The sequence below is a fragment of the Panicum virgatum genome, chromosome 5N (genome assembly GCF_016808335.1).
Source record: "Panicum virgatum strain AP13 chromosome 5N, P.virgatum_v5, whole genome shotgun sequence".
Classification (NCBI taxonomy): Eukaryota; Viridiplantae; Streptophyta; class Magnoliopsida; order Poales; family Poaceae; genus Panicum; species Panicum virgatum.
Window position 1 is genome coordinate 46,741,619 of NC_053149.1, and position 15,489 is coordinate 46,757,107.

General features: G+C 43.9%; 1 protein-coding gene and 1 pseudogene across 2 annotated transcripts; one reads left to right on the plus strand and one right to left on the minus strand.

Annotated features, from left to right (window-relative positions):
* The first annotated feature begins 340 nt into the window (after positions 1–340).
* On the plus strand, positions 341–5,053 carry LOC120673330 (annotated as a pseudogene). The gene is made up of 3 exons (XR_005674615.1): positions 341–470; positions 1,855–1,925; positions 2,576–5,053. The product of XR_005674615.1 is annotated as an uncharacterized LOC120673330 (transcript).
* A 295-nt stretch (positions 5,054–5,348) lies between these two features.
* Positions 5,349–13,495, minus strand: LOC120673329. The gene is made up of 14 exons (XM_039954112.1): positions 12,765–13,495; positions 12,565–12,651; positions 11,223–11,332; positions 11,021–11,071; positions 10,732–10,903; positions 10,309–10,629; positions 10,000–10,200; positions 9,399–9,887; positions 9,098–9,307; positions 8,164–8,352; positions 7,800–7,963; positions 7,043–7,201; positions 6,412–6,490; positions 5,349–6,117 (listed from the first exon to the last, which is right to left on the minus strand). The coding sequence occupies exons 1-14, from the start codon at positions 13,254–13,256 to the stop codon at positions 5,674–5,676; spliced, it is 3,168 nt and encodes a 1,055-aa protein (XP_039810046.1). The 5' UTR covers positions 13,257–13,495; the 3' UTR covers positions 5,349–5,673.
* Between the last annotated feature and the right edge of the window lie 1,994 nt (positions 13,496–15,489).

The window sequence follows — 15,489 nt, forward strand, 5'->3', positions numbered from 1 at the left end:
TTTTCGACGTCGCACTCCCTCCTCGTGACCTCGTCCAGCAAGCGGTGTGGCCTCAGCGATTTGCCGCGCCCCATCGTCTTTTTTAGCGCCCCCGCTTGCGTTCTCGGGTTTTCTCCTCCTCCCACGACCGCTTCCTCCTCTCTCTCTCCGCCTCTCCTACAAAGCCGTGGGCGCTGTTCGCGGCGGCGGGGCCTCTCTCTCTCTCTCTCTGTCTCTCGCCTTCTCCCGCGCGCAACGGCTAAAAAACCCTCGCGACTCGGCCGGCGCGCGACTTGGATCGTGCCCGGGGTGGCCGCTCGCCTCTCCCCGCCGTCTCCAGCCCAGGTGCGTGCGCGTCGGCTGCTGTCCGATTCTCTGTCTCCGCTCGCTGTTGGTCGTGTGTGCTGTTTCGGCTGTTCGGTGCGGTGCTGGGTCGGCGGCGCGGTGTAGGAGAGCTTGCGTCGGTTGCGGCCTCGAATCCGCGCGTATAGGTAGGTTTTCTAGCCCGTTTGGGGGCGTTAATGGGTTCGTTCCTTGCCGGCTCCTGTTTGTTTTGTGAATATATCACTGTTTCGGCCGTCTGTTCCTCGCGAAACGAGGTGAGGTTTTCGATTTCAGTTTTTGATCTTGTACTTTTCAAAAAAAAGTTTTTGATCTTGTGATTTGTGGCCGTAGAACTCGCACAATTCTTCTATTCGATTGACATACATCCCCCCCCCCCCCCCCCCCCCCCCCCCGCGCCGAATGGTCCACTTGCGGCCCCCTGCGTCGTGATGCGGCCTTTTGCCATTTCTGTGCAAGTCTCTGTTCAGGGTGCGCAATTTGGTGATACAAGGCTCACCATTCAATTTGTTGGTCTGCTCCTTCTCTTGTCACTGAAATTGCCTTTCCAGGATCCTTTGGTACAGGAAGCGTGAATTTCGTTTGATTTCTGGACGGCCTTTACCCCAAATTTATCTCTTTGTTGGGTCGTTTTTTGGTAGCTTACTGACCAAACTGGAAGACCTTCTCACTGGAGAGTGGAGACTTTTACTCTCATTTTGTCCAGTGCTCATCGTTCCTTCGCTTGCCGGAGGACAATGGTATTAGTATGGTACCTCGGATAGAGTGAGCACTTATATGTCTGTGTATTCCGTTTTGCTCGGTGATATAATCCTTTTAGGCAAAGGGATTATACATTCAGTAGAATCAGTAATTCTTTTCTCATAAACTTAAAGTGCAAATCTGTTCTTTAGAATACATTTTATCGCATATGAAATATTGATGAGGTGCTCGATTTCTTGGATAATCCACTGGTTAGTTCCTGATTAATCATCTTATAACATAAATACTTAACCTGTGCTGAATTGCAAGCAATTCTTACTTATTTTTATGAATTTGGTGTAAAATTAGGTGCAGACCTTTCTAACAACTTGTCAACATAGCATATTTTTTAACCAATATAATGATGTTCTAACGCTAGTGGCAGATATTACTAAAGTCTAGTGGTGTACTAAAGCATTTTAAAACTTTCGTTAATTTGTTTTGAAGACAGACTTTCCTATTTCTGCAGAAACTGTACTGGAGTAAATATCAAATTGAAAATAAAAATAGACAAATAGTTTATCAGAACTAAATGGGGGTCTCTAGGACTTTGGTACTCCTGTAATTAGCTGTGGTTAGTAACCAAATTTTGACGTAAGTGTTTGCTGGCGTGTGGAGCTTTTTTTTTATCTCTGTGCCTTCCAAGTATTGTGTGTTATAAGGCCAGCAAGTTCGCCAGTTCATCCTTCTTGTTCACTAAAACTAGATATTCAAGTGAAATTTAATGCTTAATGCGATTCCATATCCCCATTTCATAGTTGAAATCTTATAAAAACTGCTATCCTTTTGCAGGATTCTGATACCGGCTTTCTTCCTTCTGTTATTTGAAGTAGGTCCACCTGTAGAGAGCTCTGCTTTATTTGGTACCATTCACAATTTTTGATACCCTTAATTACTTAATCCTAAGTAACAACCTTTTCTTCTTACTGCTGCACATTATTTAATCATGAAATCTTAATATATATTAACCTGAGGTATTTCTCCTGATTTGACATAGCATATATGCATTTGATCTTTGCTTTTTTAAGATTGCATGAAAATGGTACTATTAAACTTGCAAAGTTGTAAGAAAGATACTTAAATTATATTGATCTATAATATTTTGGCAACACGTGATTACAAAAAAAAATACAGGTTGTAATCTCCAAATCTAGTTTACAGACTGCAATGGCCAAATGGTATTGATTTATCAAGGGAGGCAACTTGTTCCTATGTTTACTAGCATTAGTTCTTTTGGGTTGTAACTGAGGTTCTCTATATGCAAGGATTTTGGAGATTAGTGAGCATTGGATTTCACTACTTATTGAACTATAATTGTCATGTATCATTCTAGGATCTATCAATCATGAGAGAAATCCATAGTTTCTAATTAACTATATTCTTGCTTTGTTTGGAAGATGGTACCTTTTCCTTTGTTATTTTATTCCTTAATTTTAACTGGCTAGCTGGAGAATTTCTAGTCCTTTGGCTGCATGATTAGTAATTGTGACTGACTGATTTTTTTATTGGCTAGCAGGATTATTAGAGTTCACTTAGCCTGGATGACACAGCTGGAACTTTGCACCTAGAAGCTGAGGCTAAGTTCACAACTTCATCATACCCTTCCATACATAGAAAGTGGCGAGACATGGATCGTGATGATATAGCTGGTTTCATCAGTGGAGGTTGCTAGGGGTCCTGACTTTCTAATCTAGTACATGGTGGTAGAGTTATAATATCCAGAAGGCAGACAATTGGTTCTTTTCATTTTCTAGTTGGTTTGGGTTTGATGTTCCTCAATTGGAATGGACAGAACTACTCGAGGCCTTGAGTCTGGTAATGGTATCAGCTCCTTGAAGACTTACTGCCACTGGAGCACAGCTCTAGATACTGCTCTGCACAAAGATAGTCCAAGAGATTTCACAGCACATTCCAGCTTTTCTATTTCTAGGTCAAAAGTATCAAAAAGGAAACAAGGTGTTATGTCTGGAGCAAAAGGTACTGGAAACCCTTTACTTACTTTGGGTTTAGGAAGCTCACCAAGTTCATCTGACAGCAGCAAGCTAAGTTCTGGCACTGCTTGCGTAACATCTTCATCTTTGATAAAGGACATGGATGAGGAGTCATCAGTAGATCTTGGTCTTAACCTTGGGTTTTATGTTGGCAATGATATTGTGCCCTGGCAACAGAAATCCCATGTTGGTGTGAAAATTATGCCATTGACAAACTCTCCTAAACTGGATCTTCAGTTGAGTTTATCTACTGGTTCGCCTGAATCAGTTATCATTGATGCAAACATGATGTCACCGGATAGCTTGGACATGCCAATGACCAACTCGTCGCCGGTCATTATGGGAAAAGGATCTGTACCACATAATTGGGGTTTTGAGCATTCAGTTGTTTCATCATCATATGCTTCTGAAGCAGCATATGCCTTTCCATTTCCAAAGAAAATTGATGAAGGCAATGCCTCTGTGCCTTCTCCTGTCATATCATCAACTATGTTTACGAGTGTGAAAAGTACGGTAGCCTCTATTTCTGAGACAACTAATCCCCAACTGCGCAATAGTAACACTAAAAACTGTCAGTTCCCAGGATGTATGAAAGGAGCAAGAGGGGCATCAGGGCGTTGCATAGCCCATGGAGGTGGAAGGCATTGCCAGAAACCTGGTTGCCTGAAGGGTGCTGAAGGGACGACAATCTATTGCAAGGCCCATGGTGGAGGTAGGAGATGCCAATTTCTTGGGTGTACAAAGAGTGCTGAAGGGTGCACAGACCACTGCATAGCTCATGGTGGTGGTCGCCGTTGCAGTCATGAAGGTTGCTCCCGAGCTGCTCGTGGAAAATCTGGCTTGTGCATCAAACATGGTGGTGGAAAAAGGTGTCAGAAGGAGAACTGCACCAAAAGTGCAGAAGGTCATTCTGGCCTCTGCATCGCCCATGGTGGTGGAAAGCGGTGCCAGTTTCCAGATTGCACAAAGGGTGCTCAGGGAAGCACAAAGTTCTGCAAGGCGCATGGTGGAGGAAAGCGCTGCACATTCTTGGGATGCACCAGAGGCGCTGAAGGTAGCACTGCATTTTGCAAGGGCCATGGCGGAGGCAAGCGATGTGCATTTCAGGGTGGTGGCGTGTGCCCAAAGAGTGTGCATGGTGGCACTCAGTATTGTGTTGCCCATGGTGGTGGGAAAAGGTGTGCTAGCACTGGCTGCACTAAGAGTGCTAGAGGACGCACAGAGTACTGTGTGCGCCATGGAGGTGGCAAGAGATGCAAGTCTGAGGGCTGCACCAAGAGTGCGCAGGGGAGCACTGATTTCTGTAAGGCTCATGGAGGCGGCAAACGCTGCTCCTGGGGCCAGGCAGAAGTGAGCTTTGGTATCGGCACACAGCAGTGTGATAGGTTTGTTCGAAGCAAGACTGGTTTCTGCTCAGCTCACAGCGCTTTAGTCCAGGACCACTGTGTTCATGGTGGTGGCACATTAGGTCCTGCAATCCACCAGTTTGTGGCGGATGTCAAACCGACTGAGATGAAAGTTGCTGCAGTTCAGGTAGATCCACATGAGAAGACAATCCATGGTGACCAAGCTTTGCTGGGTGTGGGTGGCTCAGTTCCAAATGGCGTTCATCCTTCTGTCCTGGCCCAGCCTATGATCTATCCACTGCCAGAGGGCAGAGTCCATGGTGGCGGGCTGTTGGCTTTGCTTTCACAGGGCAGAAGCAGTACAAGCGCTGGTGGCTCAGAGAATTGTGCTTCAGGCAAGATATCGTGGATGTGAGGGAAAGGTTCTCCAAGAAATTGGTTCCCTGCAGACTGCAGTTTTGATCAGTTCGAGAGTTGGTGTTGTGATGTTTCAGATTCCTTCTATTGTGTTGCTCTTGCTCCAGTTTGATATGATCTACCCCGGACGTGTACTATGAAAATAAGAGGGTAGGTCGTAGAGCATGGGGTTGAACGGTGAATGTATTGTCTGTTATTGTAATCTTATATCGCTGAAGTGTCCATGTTTGTCTTTCAGTTTAGCTACTTCAGTGGCGGGCCTGGATTTTTTTCTCTCTGCAACTTGGTTCAGTGTGCACGTTGCTGCTTATTCTACTGAGAGCGTAGGGTAAGCACTAAGCTCATACAAGTACTCGTGTTTACAACTTACGCAAAGCTTTATCACATTGATCCTTGTATTAAACTGGCGAACCCAGTTGATGCCATCGAGACCGCTCTAGTGTAGGCACGATCAGGACCTGGATTCGCATTTCCGAACGATTTAGTGTAGGCGATCAGAATAGACATCAGCAAGATTCTCAGACAACTGAAGTAGACATTATCAGAGGCTCAACCACATATATAGGACATCATCAATCATCTACCCAATTTGTTCTACAGACGCAAAGCAGCTGTTAGAAAGCTTAAGCTAGAACAAAAGCACCCACGGAACCCAATTTACATGTAGGGTGGCAACTCGAAGGCCTAGATATCTTACAACGGCGCCGTTTACACCCAGCACAGAGGGCACAACAAAATTGATCAAATATGCACACCCGTTCAGGGGGCAACTAGTGAGGACATTAGCAGTAATGATGAAAGAATGAACAAAATTTCCTGCAGAAAGAATTATCGCCCTAAGTATGTTTGTCAAAATGCTACAAATCTACTGTCATCGTATGGTTCGAGCCACCGATATCCTCAGGTGGTGGCTTTATATACTTGCCCAGTGTCTTTTGCCGAGCTCTCTTCTTGATTCTCTGGATCTTGTCTCTGCTCTGCTGCTTCCGGCGCTCCTTTTCATGTTGCCGCATGGTCCGCTCCCTCTCATAGAGACCTTGCCAGAAGACCTCCCCAGTTTGTGGCCAGAGCCACCTCCTATCTGGGTGATCTGAGTCGAACTCTTCTGCCAACTCCTCATCCATGCTCTTCAGAGTGGCGTAGGAGAACCACTGGACTGACATCTGACCTCTCCTGCCACTGAGCTGGTGCTGCTCCTGCATTACACCAGTCTCAGGATTGACATAAACCATCCGCCGCGCACTGTGGAATGCCCAGACATTCACAATCACCTCCAGAAGACGAGAGTAGCAGTGCTGGTCCTGCACAGAAAACAAAGAGGTCAACAACGCAATTTCTTTTAACCACAAGCATATGGCAAAACGGATAACAAAAACAAGTCGAACTATAAGGCAAATGCGAATGTGAGCTTTAATTTTTCTTCTTTTCTGAGCATAAGAGGACGACCATGTATATTAGCATGGTGATTATCTCAGATTCTTATAGGTAGCAAATTTCATTTAATACTATTGATTATTCTATCTTCAGAAACTACTGCTCTGGGACAGGACTTGAAAATTAATTAATGCTATCTAAAGAAGTGACACAGGGCTCACCTTGTGGAGACTCAAGATGCAATGCCCAGTTCGATGGTGTTTGTCATACATTTGTGCATCCAGTGCATCAACAAACATTCTGAAAAAAGCAACAGCATACTGTAATGATAACCAAGCATATAGAAAAAAAGGCTGAATCAATATAATATCCTATCAGGTAAAAGGAACGAACAAAATGAACAACACAGGCAAGCAAATAGCGACCAAAAGGGTTTGCTCCATATCGATTGATGCATAGCATGGTATTATAGCAACATAATGCTTTGAAATGATCAAATGACTTGATACTTGTAGCCATAAGCTTTGTTTTGTACCCTGCTCAATAAGAAACTATACTCTAGCAGTTAAAACTATCCATGTAAAAAAAACTTTGGATCTTGGCCAATAGCATGGCTATGTTCTAACAGTAAATTACCCGCATAAAGTACACTACCCCGAATCACTAGCACTGCAATTCTACCAGTACTGACATAAATATACTTAGATAAGCGATATCCTGATGCTCATTCACAGTAGATAGTTTGATATACACATAGCATTAGATAATTAAACAGTGCACACATCTTTATCTAGTTATAACATAACAACGCTCACTAGATTCTCAATAAGATTCCAAAAACATAACACATACCTTGAAAACATAACAAATTCTAGGAATGACCGTGTAGGCAAAACCCAACTTTGCATCACAGACCAAGTGTCTCCATCACTAGGCATGTATAGCAGAGAATCCAGTTCATGATCAAGCTGTACACCATACATCCTTTGAAAGGCCTCCGAAAAAGCTAACCTTTGAGGTAGAAGCACGGAGTAGATTAGTTCAGTTGTAACCAAACAATGTCCGCAATGACAATACCATTGAATGGCATACAAGACAGCAGCTTACATTGGCTAGGATGCAGGTATTCGTATATACACATATAGCATATACTCCCTCCGTTTCAAAATATAGGTCATTTTGGCCTTTCGAGATACATAGAGTTTGCTATGCATATAAATATACACTATGTCTAGATACATATCAAAAACTATGTATCTAGAAAAGCCGAAGTGACCTATAATTTGGAACGGAGGGAGTACTAATGTAATAGATCTCATAGTTCTGTAACAATGAACTTACAGACACCGGATAACCAACAGTGAAATAACTACTAATAAGAAAAGAACATAGAGCTCTTTGAATGATTATTCTGTATGAAAACGTATCTGGTATTTGCTTCATAGAATTGACTATGTGCAGCAACAACAAAACCCTTTATTCCCAAGCAAGTAGGGGTAAAAGCTAGAGATGAATCTCAACCAGGGACAAAAAAAAAAGCAACATTTCTCAAACGAGTACATTTGCAGGCTTGGATATCAGTTCAACATATGAAATATAACTGACTAACCTGCAGTTCCCAGCATTGATTGCATCACAGAAGGACCAAAAATCTTTATTAGCATGGTTCCTTGGATCTTGATCCATCCGAACCCAAAAATAAAAGGCATCTCCATGCTTTTGAGATTGAATGGCTTCTAAGATTGCAGATTCAGCATTTTCTGATAAGTTTTCCTGTTCAGGAAAAACAGCTGCTCAGTATAAGTAGGATATTAATTGTTATGCAAGACAATGTAGATAGTTCTCACTGCACTAAAACAACACATTCCATACAGAACACTTGACTAATCATCATTTTATCAATCAGACTCATCAAATCCATGGTACGCCTCCAAAAAAGAAATTAGAAAAACATAAATGAACTTGATCATTACCTTTCTCGCTGTTACTCTCCAGGACTGAAACCCTATCCAAGAATTTTTATGTATACGGTCAATTCTGTTGGCAAGAGCAAAGAAAGCTCCAAATTCACCAAGAATATCTCTATAGTAAACATTGTTGAGAAGTGGAAGGCGAGAAGAGGCATCAATATCATCCGCTCCTGGTCTTCGACCTTTTGAAGACTAATGAAAGAGAAGCCAATTATCAACATGAGCCATTGAATAATTGTAAAGCAAAATCATACAGAGTCTTGACAGTGCCATATCTGTTCCACTGGTACTAGTAACTACGCTAGATTTAGCTTTAGCAACTATTTTGCTTGAACATAACCATTTGAAGAAACTATGCCAATTTTAGCAAAGGCAAAATATCTAGTGCAAATCAATTGTTGGATGCTAAATTATAAATGCACCTAGTGGATTCTTGGATGCAGTTTGGATGGATCAGGTTTTGAAGGGGATAGAGGATGCAAATTAAGAGTGGTGAAACTCCACCGCCAATGATGAGAAATCATGTGGTATTCTGCCTCCTCGACTGACTACAAACCTGTACCACCCAAATATCATGCAATTGACACGAATGAGAGTTTATACATAATCACATAACATAGCTCAAGAGGATTTGACTATCCAAAATTATTTCCATATATTGTTCATCAAAGGCTTATCTAACCATAAATCAGATTAAATCAGAATTTGGGGAGTCTCACTTAGCATTTAGTGGAATGTATTACTAAAACGTTCCAAAAGGACCAGTTGAAACGTTCGAATTTCCAACAGTATTGCTAATCTGTGCTTATAACCATATCTTCACTGTTAGAATTGTCTGTCAGATGGGTATACTTTACAACATCAGAAATGTCTACATCTTTGAAATATTAAGGCCAATAAAAAATATTTATTGTTGCTCAGAGGAACAACAGCTTACCAGGCCAACTCCACGATAAAGAGAGCCTTGGTGCAGAAAGGGCCAGGTCCCCTCCCCAAAGAAAGGCTCATATATACAAAGCAGCTGACCTGTCCGCTCAAGCTCCTTATCATCTCTTTCATGCAATTCATTCTTTAACCTCTCTACCCTTTTGACATTTCTGTACACCTCCTCCCATGTTCCATGAACTTGGTCACTCCTGTCCTTCAACTACATAACAATCAACTCCAGTTACTTTGAAGCATTGTTTAAAAAGAAGAGGATGTGAAAAACACGTGAATATGCAACATTTGTGTTTTACCTCGTCTTCTTCCATTTTTCTTTTGATGTCCAAAACTTCATTTGCTCTCTGTTCCTCCCAGGCAATTGCAGAGAATGCTTCACTAATCTTTGATGTACCAACAGAAGGGTGTTCCATTAGGTTGCTATGCCACTCCTGCTCTAGTTTCTGGAGTATCTTGTAGCCAGACAAACTCCCATTAACACGGTGTAAATGCTTTACATCCTCAAATAGGTGCCATTTCCACTCTTGTTTCAGAGCTAAAGGTATCTCACCAGCAGTTAAAGGGCTTAGTACATCAGTGGGGAACTTGATAACATTTTCCAGAAGCACAGCATAGCCCTCAATGGTCTCAGAAGCCATAAGGTTCTTGGCATAGACCTTTCCAACTGATGCAATTTTTTGCCCTGAAACAGACACTTTACCATTCGACAGTGCTCGAAGTAGGACTTGAGTTAACATGCCGATATTCTTTTTTGGAAAAAGAAGCCCGTTTACCCCATCATCAATCTACACCAAACGAAAACCATGTTAGTTTATTTGTAACATACAATATGCAGTCATCAGTATTTGAAACCTAGAGATGAATCACAATCTAATGTGGGTGCACTCATGAACATACATGTTTTCTAACAATTGCAAGGTCTGGAGCTATAACTAGCTTCTCAAGACTCATAGCTTGGACAAGCACACTGGGAAATGATTGCTCCTCGAGACAGGAACCATATATAACAAGGTCAGCTGTACGAAGGAGGTTGTGCTTGTCACCAGCAGCAACATGCTCCACTGCACCTCTTGGGAAGCCAACACTCAGAGCAACAGACTATCAAAAGCCAGAAAACTAATACATGGTTAGATACGACTTGAAACAAGGAAGTCTGTAAATAACCAATTCACATGATGAAACAGAACATGAAGGAGTGAAGCAAACCTCAAGGACCATCTTATGCTTCTCAGTTATGTTCCCAGTGAAGATCTTCACTTTCAGTTCAGAATCTGTGATATTCTCGGAGTGATATTGCTGTAACAGAGGACCTATTGCTTGCAGGACAAGTGTCTCTTCCATCAAATTCGCACCATATGAAAATGGAGTACCAACAATTACAATTACAAAATCTTTGGGGCTCAAGCCTAAGCTGATCCTCGCATCTTGGTGGTAATGGTTGGCAATAAAGTTATCAGCCTGAAATACTTCTGAGGGAGAACCTGGAATCACGAAATAGTTACCAGAATCAAATGCAGCATACATCACCTGCAGGAAAATATTTAATCATACTTTTAGGTTAGAGGATCTTTATCCATATGACAATGATTGTATGATTGTTGAAATCACAATCAGATTTGAATTAAATACCGGTAATATATAGTTTGGGAAAACTATAACATTTGCCCTGCTGAAGACTTCTTTCCAAGCATCTATAATCTGAAGCATTCCACTTGCATTATACTCTTTAATACGATGAGCAAGAGAATATTCATGCACAGTCCAAATGACAGGTACGGATTTGAAAGGCTCGTGCAGAAGACTGTAGAAAGGCACAGAGACATGGTCCAAATAAAAAACTCACTTTGAGAAAGCATTATATCACAATCTGAAGCACATGAAGAAAAATAGTCATATGATTCTAGTTTTCTAATGCTACCTTGAGAATACTGGTCTTGCCTCAATAGAATTCACAAGTATGCCATCATAGCTGCAGAAATAATGCAAATTAACCTGGTGAGGAAATGATTAGAAAGTGAGGCTGGTGCCACATCTTATCAGTAAAAGCGAGATGGGACACATAATGTGAAAATACAGTAAGCGAGAAGAAAACAACAGGAGAGAGAACTTCAGAAACTTACTCTAACCAATCTACAGAATTAGGTAAGTTTGCGTCCTCAGGTAAAATGCTCACTGGTGCTCCGATGGCTCTCCAAATATTACCACAAGGGCCATCCTCTAGTGAGAAAACCTGGATTAATAATCAATAAAGAAAATTAAGGTTCATGGAAATCATTCTGGCTGTATATGAAAATGACTAAGCCAATATATAAGTAGGAAATCTTAACTCATACTAGCATTAAATGATAAAAAAAAGAAAAGGAACAAACAAGGTGATGCAGCATATGTTGACTAAACTTAGCAGCTTACTGTGTAATAGAATTTTCCAAGTATCATTTATCCAAAAAAGTTTAAAAACATATTTGAAGAAATCAATACAAATAAAGCAACATGCCAACTTATCTCCTGGGAAAAGGATACTAGCATTGTCAGCATCTTGGTTATGTACATTTACAATATGCTGAATCTTGTTGTCTCGTGTTTCTTGGGCATGTGGAAGTCTACTAATGTTACCAATTCACAACTTTTGCAGGTAACACTTTGCCCGCACAAAAGGGTAAAAGTATTCATGCCTTACATTTTGTAGCACATAAGACCATTCATCATAGAGGCAAAGTCGATTGATCTGGATACCATTATACTTCCAAGTTCTGAGTTCTGACAGCCAAGTCATATGCAGTGTCACAGATGCTTATATAAAACATGTTACTGGCAGCAGTATTCAAATACACGAGGGCAGATGTTCCTCTTTGGCAAAAAGATCACCAACTAGACAAGTTTATCAACATCCAAAACCAACTTTCAGGACAAAATATAGTACAGGATGCAATTTCAGCAAAAGGGGTAGCATCTCTAATTTAGTTACTTTATAAGTTGTAGGCCCTGAAATTTTCCATAGCGCAAAAATTGCATTGACATGGACATAGCAAAAAATACAATCCGCATCACATTACTTCCACACTGAGGACATCCAACTGCAGAGCACTTGACTACCAAAGGAGTCAACTGAAGTAACCCCACACTTAGCATCCTACTTTTCCTTCGAAACTGGAACACACAGATCAACTATGTGGCTCATGTGTTGCCAGAGAGGTGCATAAATCATACTGGCTGACTGGCAAACCAACTTGCTCCAAAACATTGAGGATTAGTCACAACAGCTCAGCTCAACCATTAAGATATCTCCGGGTCTCCACAAACAACTCCTAGAATTCTCTCCCAAAAAAAACTCATAGAAGCAAATTCTAACAAAACGAACACAGGGGCATGGGTTCCACATGAGCTTGAGCAAACGACCAACAAGCACACTACCAGGCTATGATTCGCAAGACAATGATTCGATAAAGCAGTTAAGTCACGCACCTTCATTTCGTAGCCCATAGCCTCCAGCACCGAGGCGACGCTAAGCATCTGAAGCTGCATTGCGCTGGGATACAAGTCACCAAACACCTACAGAAATTTCAAAGGAGAGCAGCGAGAAAAATCAGGAATCACAACGCAGAACTAATTGCCCGACCCACACAAATCATCCTCCCCCCACGCCACCACTCATCAGTACTCACCATGGCAAGGCGCGGCTTCCGTGCCCCGAGCCTCCTGACGGGCGTCCCGAGCTCCGCCAAGCTCCGGGCCTCCTCCCTCCGCTCCCTCGCCCACTTCTCCCTCAGCCTGGTCGGCTCGAACGCCACGGCCGCCTCCAGCCCCACGAGTACAACGCCGACGCGCGGCAGCGAAGGGTGCTCGCCCCCGCCGCGCCCAGGCCCCGCGCGGCGCGAGGGGAGCATCAGCCTGGGCCGCTCGACGACGCCCGACCCCGGGAGGAAGGCAACGAAGACGATGGCGACGAAGAAGAAGGCGGCGGCGGCGGCGATCCACTGGAGGTAGTCCACCTTCTCGAACAGCAGGAAGCGCGCGAGCCTGGATCTCGCCCGCGCCCTCCGCGCGCTGCCGGCCCTCAGCGGCTGCGGCGCCGGGGCCAGCCCGCGCTTGTAGCTCCCCGCCGCCGCCGCCGCCGCCGCCGCAGCCGCAGCGGCCCCGTTCTCGAGGGAGCCCATGGTGGCGAGCGTGTCGGCCGCCCGCGCCCCCGCTCCTAGGGTTCCGCGCGCGGGGTGGCCATCAGCGGATTGGTCAGCGGGCGGGAGCAATGGGATTGGATTGGCAGTGAGGAGACCGTGCTGGGACTCGTGAGCGAGCGCGGCCGCTGCGTTGCCTGCTACTAGTATTTCCGCAGCGAGGCGTTGCGTTTCGTTGAGCTCAACAGGATGGGGGGAGGAGAGAGAGCGAGGGAGAGGGAAGAGGGGGAGGAGGACGGGGGAGGCGGTGGCGTTTAAGGCGTGGTGAGAGAAGCGGGGCGGCGCGCGGGCGTCGGATGGGGAGGGGACGGCGGGGATGGGCTCCCGACGCCCGGAGCATGGGGCCGCGTGTTTCGGGAAGCGGGAGGGCGGGTGGGGCTGGGGGTCACGCCGTCTCGGGCTCCGTAAGCCGCGTAGGCGAGTTTCGGCTACGCTCCCTGCGTGCTTTGGCGTGGCAAGGTGGGGTCCGGAACCCGGTGGGACCCATGCGACATCACGCGGGTAGGTCGAGGGCCAGGTGACGTTTGGTTTGGGCTTGAGGAGGAGCCTTTGTTTTGGGTAAACCGAGTCCCTGAGATGTTTTCCCTCGAGTACTCCACTGTTGTCGCCAAGCCAAGGGTGGAATAATAAATCGACATTTCGAGAGGCAGGTTCTCGTGCACATTTTCTTCTTTTATGGTACAGTATTTGTTTCGATTTTGCATAAAATAAAATTTTATTATGTCTTGCAGTGGAAGTATACTCGAGAGACGGCATGCTGCCATTATGACTTATGAGCCCGCGTGGAAAAGTGGCAGGATTCTTGCGGAAAGAATGTGCTAGGGCGCCTGGGAAGTTTTTCAACGCAATTGGGCGCACGGAAAATATTTGCTGGACCTGGACCGGGTTTTGTCTCGTGCAACGGTGCAAGAACGAAACGCTCGTGTGGCCGAAAGCTCCAACTGCGTGGTTGGTCGGGGACTTGGGCTCGAAGGTGGCTGGAAAATGTCTAAAAGCTTCGCCGTTAATTCCTTGCGTTCGTACTACACAAGATGAAATATTCTCTCTTTTAGCATAAAAAATAGCTTCGGCGAATTAGTCTTAATGACACGTACTTCCTCCGTCCCAAAAAAAATGTGAATCTCGCTTCCCGATAAATCAAACACTTTTAATTTTGACTAAATTTATACAAAAAATTACTAACATTTGTGTAACCAATTTTTTGTAGTATAGAAATATATTATAAGATTAATCTAAGGATATTTGTGTTGTAATATATATATTAGTACTATTTTGCATAAATTCAGTTAAAATTAAAATTATTTGACTTCTTAAGAAATGAGATTTATATTTTTTAGAACGAAGGCAGTATAATTGATTAAGAGCCAGTTTAGTTACCAAAAATTTTCACCCAAAAATTTTCGTCCCTCTTCCCTCCCCCTGCCGCGGCGGCGGAGACCGCGGCTCGCAAGCGCCGGGGGCGGTGGCGGGCTCGAGCTCTCGCGCGCTGGCCGCAGCGGCGGGGCCCGAGCATACTCGCACGCGTGGCGTGTGGGTGCTGGGCGAGCGCTGGCGTGCAGGGAGGAGGAGCGCGGCGCAGTTGGTCGGTGGCCGGTCGAGCACCCTGACTAATCAGGCTCGCGGCGCGGTGCGATGCCTAGGTTGCCGGCAAGCTCTGCTCATGGGGAGAAAGAAACAGGGGAGAGACAAAGAGAAAGGGAAGTCAAATAGCGTTTGGCTGTTGATTTTTTTGAATTCTGTGAGCAGCCTGGTATTGCAGGGGTATTTTGGTCATGTTATTTGTTCTCTCTATCCTCTAAATCAGAAAATTATTATTTTAATTATTATAATATTTTGTAGCAAAGATGCATATTTAAAGAGTGTCCAGTAGCAAAGATAAAATTAAATAGTGTCCACTAGTGAAAATCAACATTATAGAGTGTCTCAGAGCAAAATTACCCTTCAAAATTCCAAAACTTACAAGATTCCCCATCACATCAAATTTTTAAACGCATGTATGAAATATTAAATGTAGTTAAATAAAATAACTAACTACACAGTTTGTCTATAATTCGCGAGACAAATCTTTTGAGCCTAGTTAACCCATAATCGAATAATAATTACCAAATACAAACAAAAGTGTTACAGTACTTTACACCCAAAACTTTATGCATCTAAACAAGGGGCAATTCTCGATGCCAAAAAAATTTGCCCAAACATCGATGTTGCGGTAGTT

Coding starts and splice junctions, on each gene's coding strand:
- LOC120673329 (XM_039954112.1), bottom strand. CDS start 13,256: ATGGGCTCCCTCGAGAACGGGGCCGCTGCGGCTGCGGCGGCGGCGGCG. Junction 9,888..9,999: donor TTGCAATTGTTAGAAAACAT/GTATGTTCATGA, acceptor CGTTTGGTGTAG/ATTGATGATGGGGTAAACGG. Junction 6,491..7,042: donor GAATTTGTTATGTTTTCAAG/GTATGTGTTATG, acceptor TGCTTTTTTCAG/AATGTTTGTTGATGCACTGG.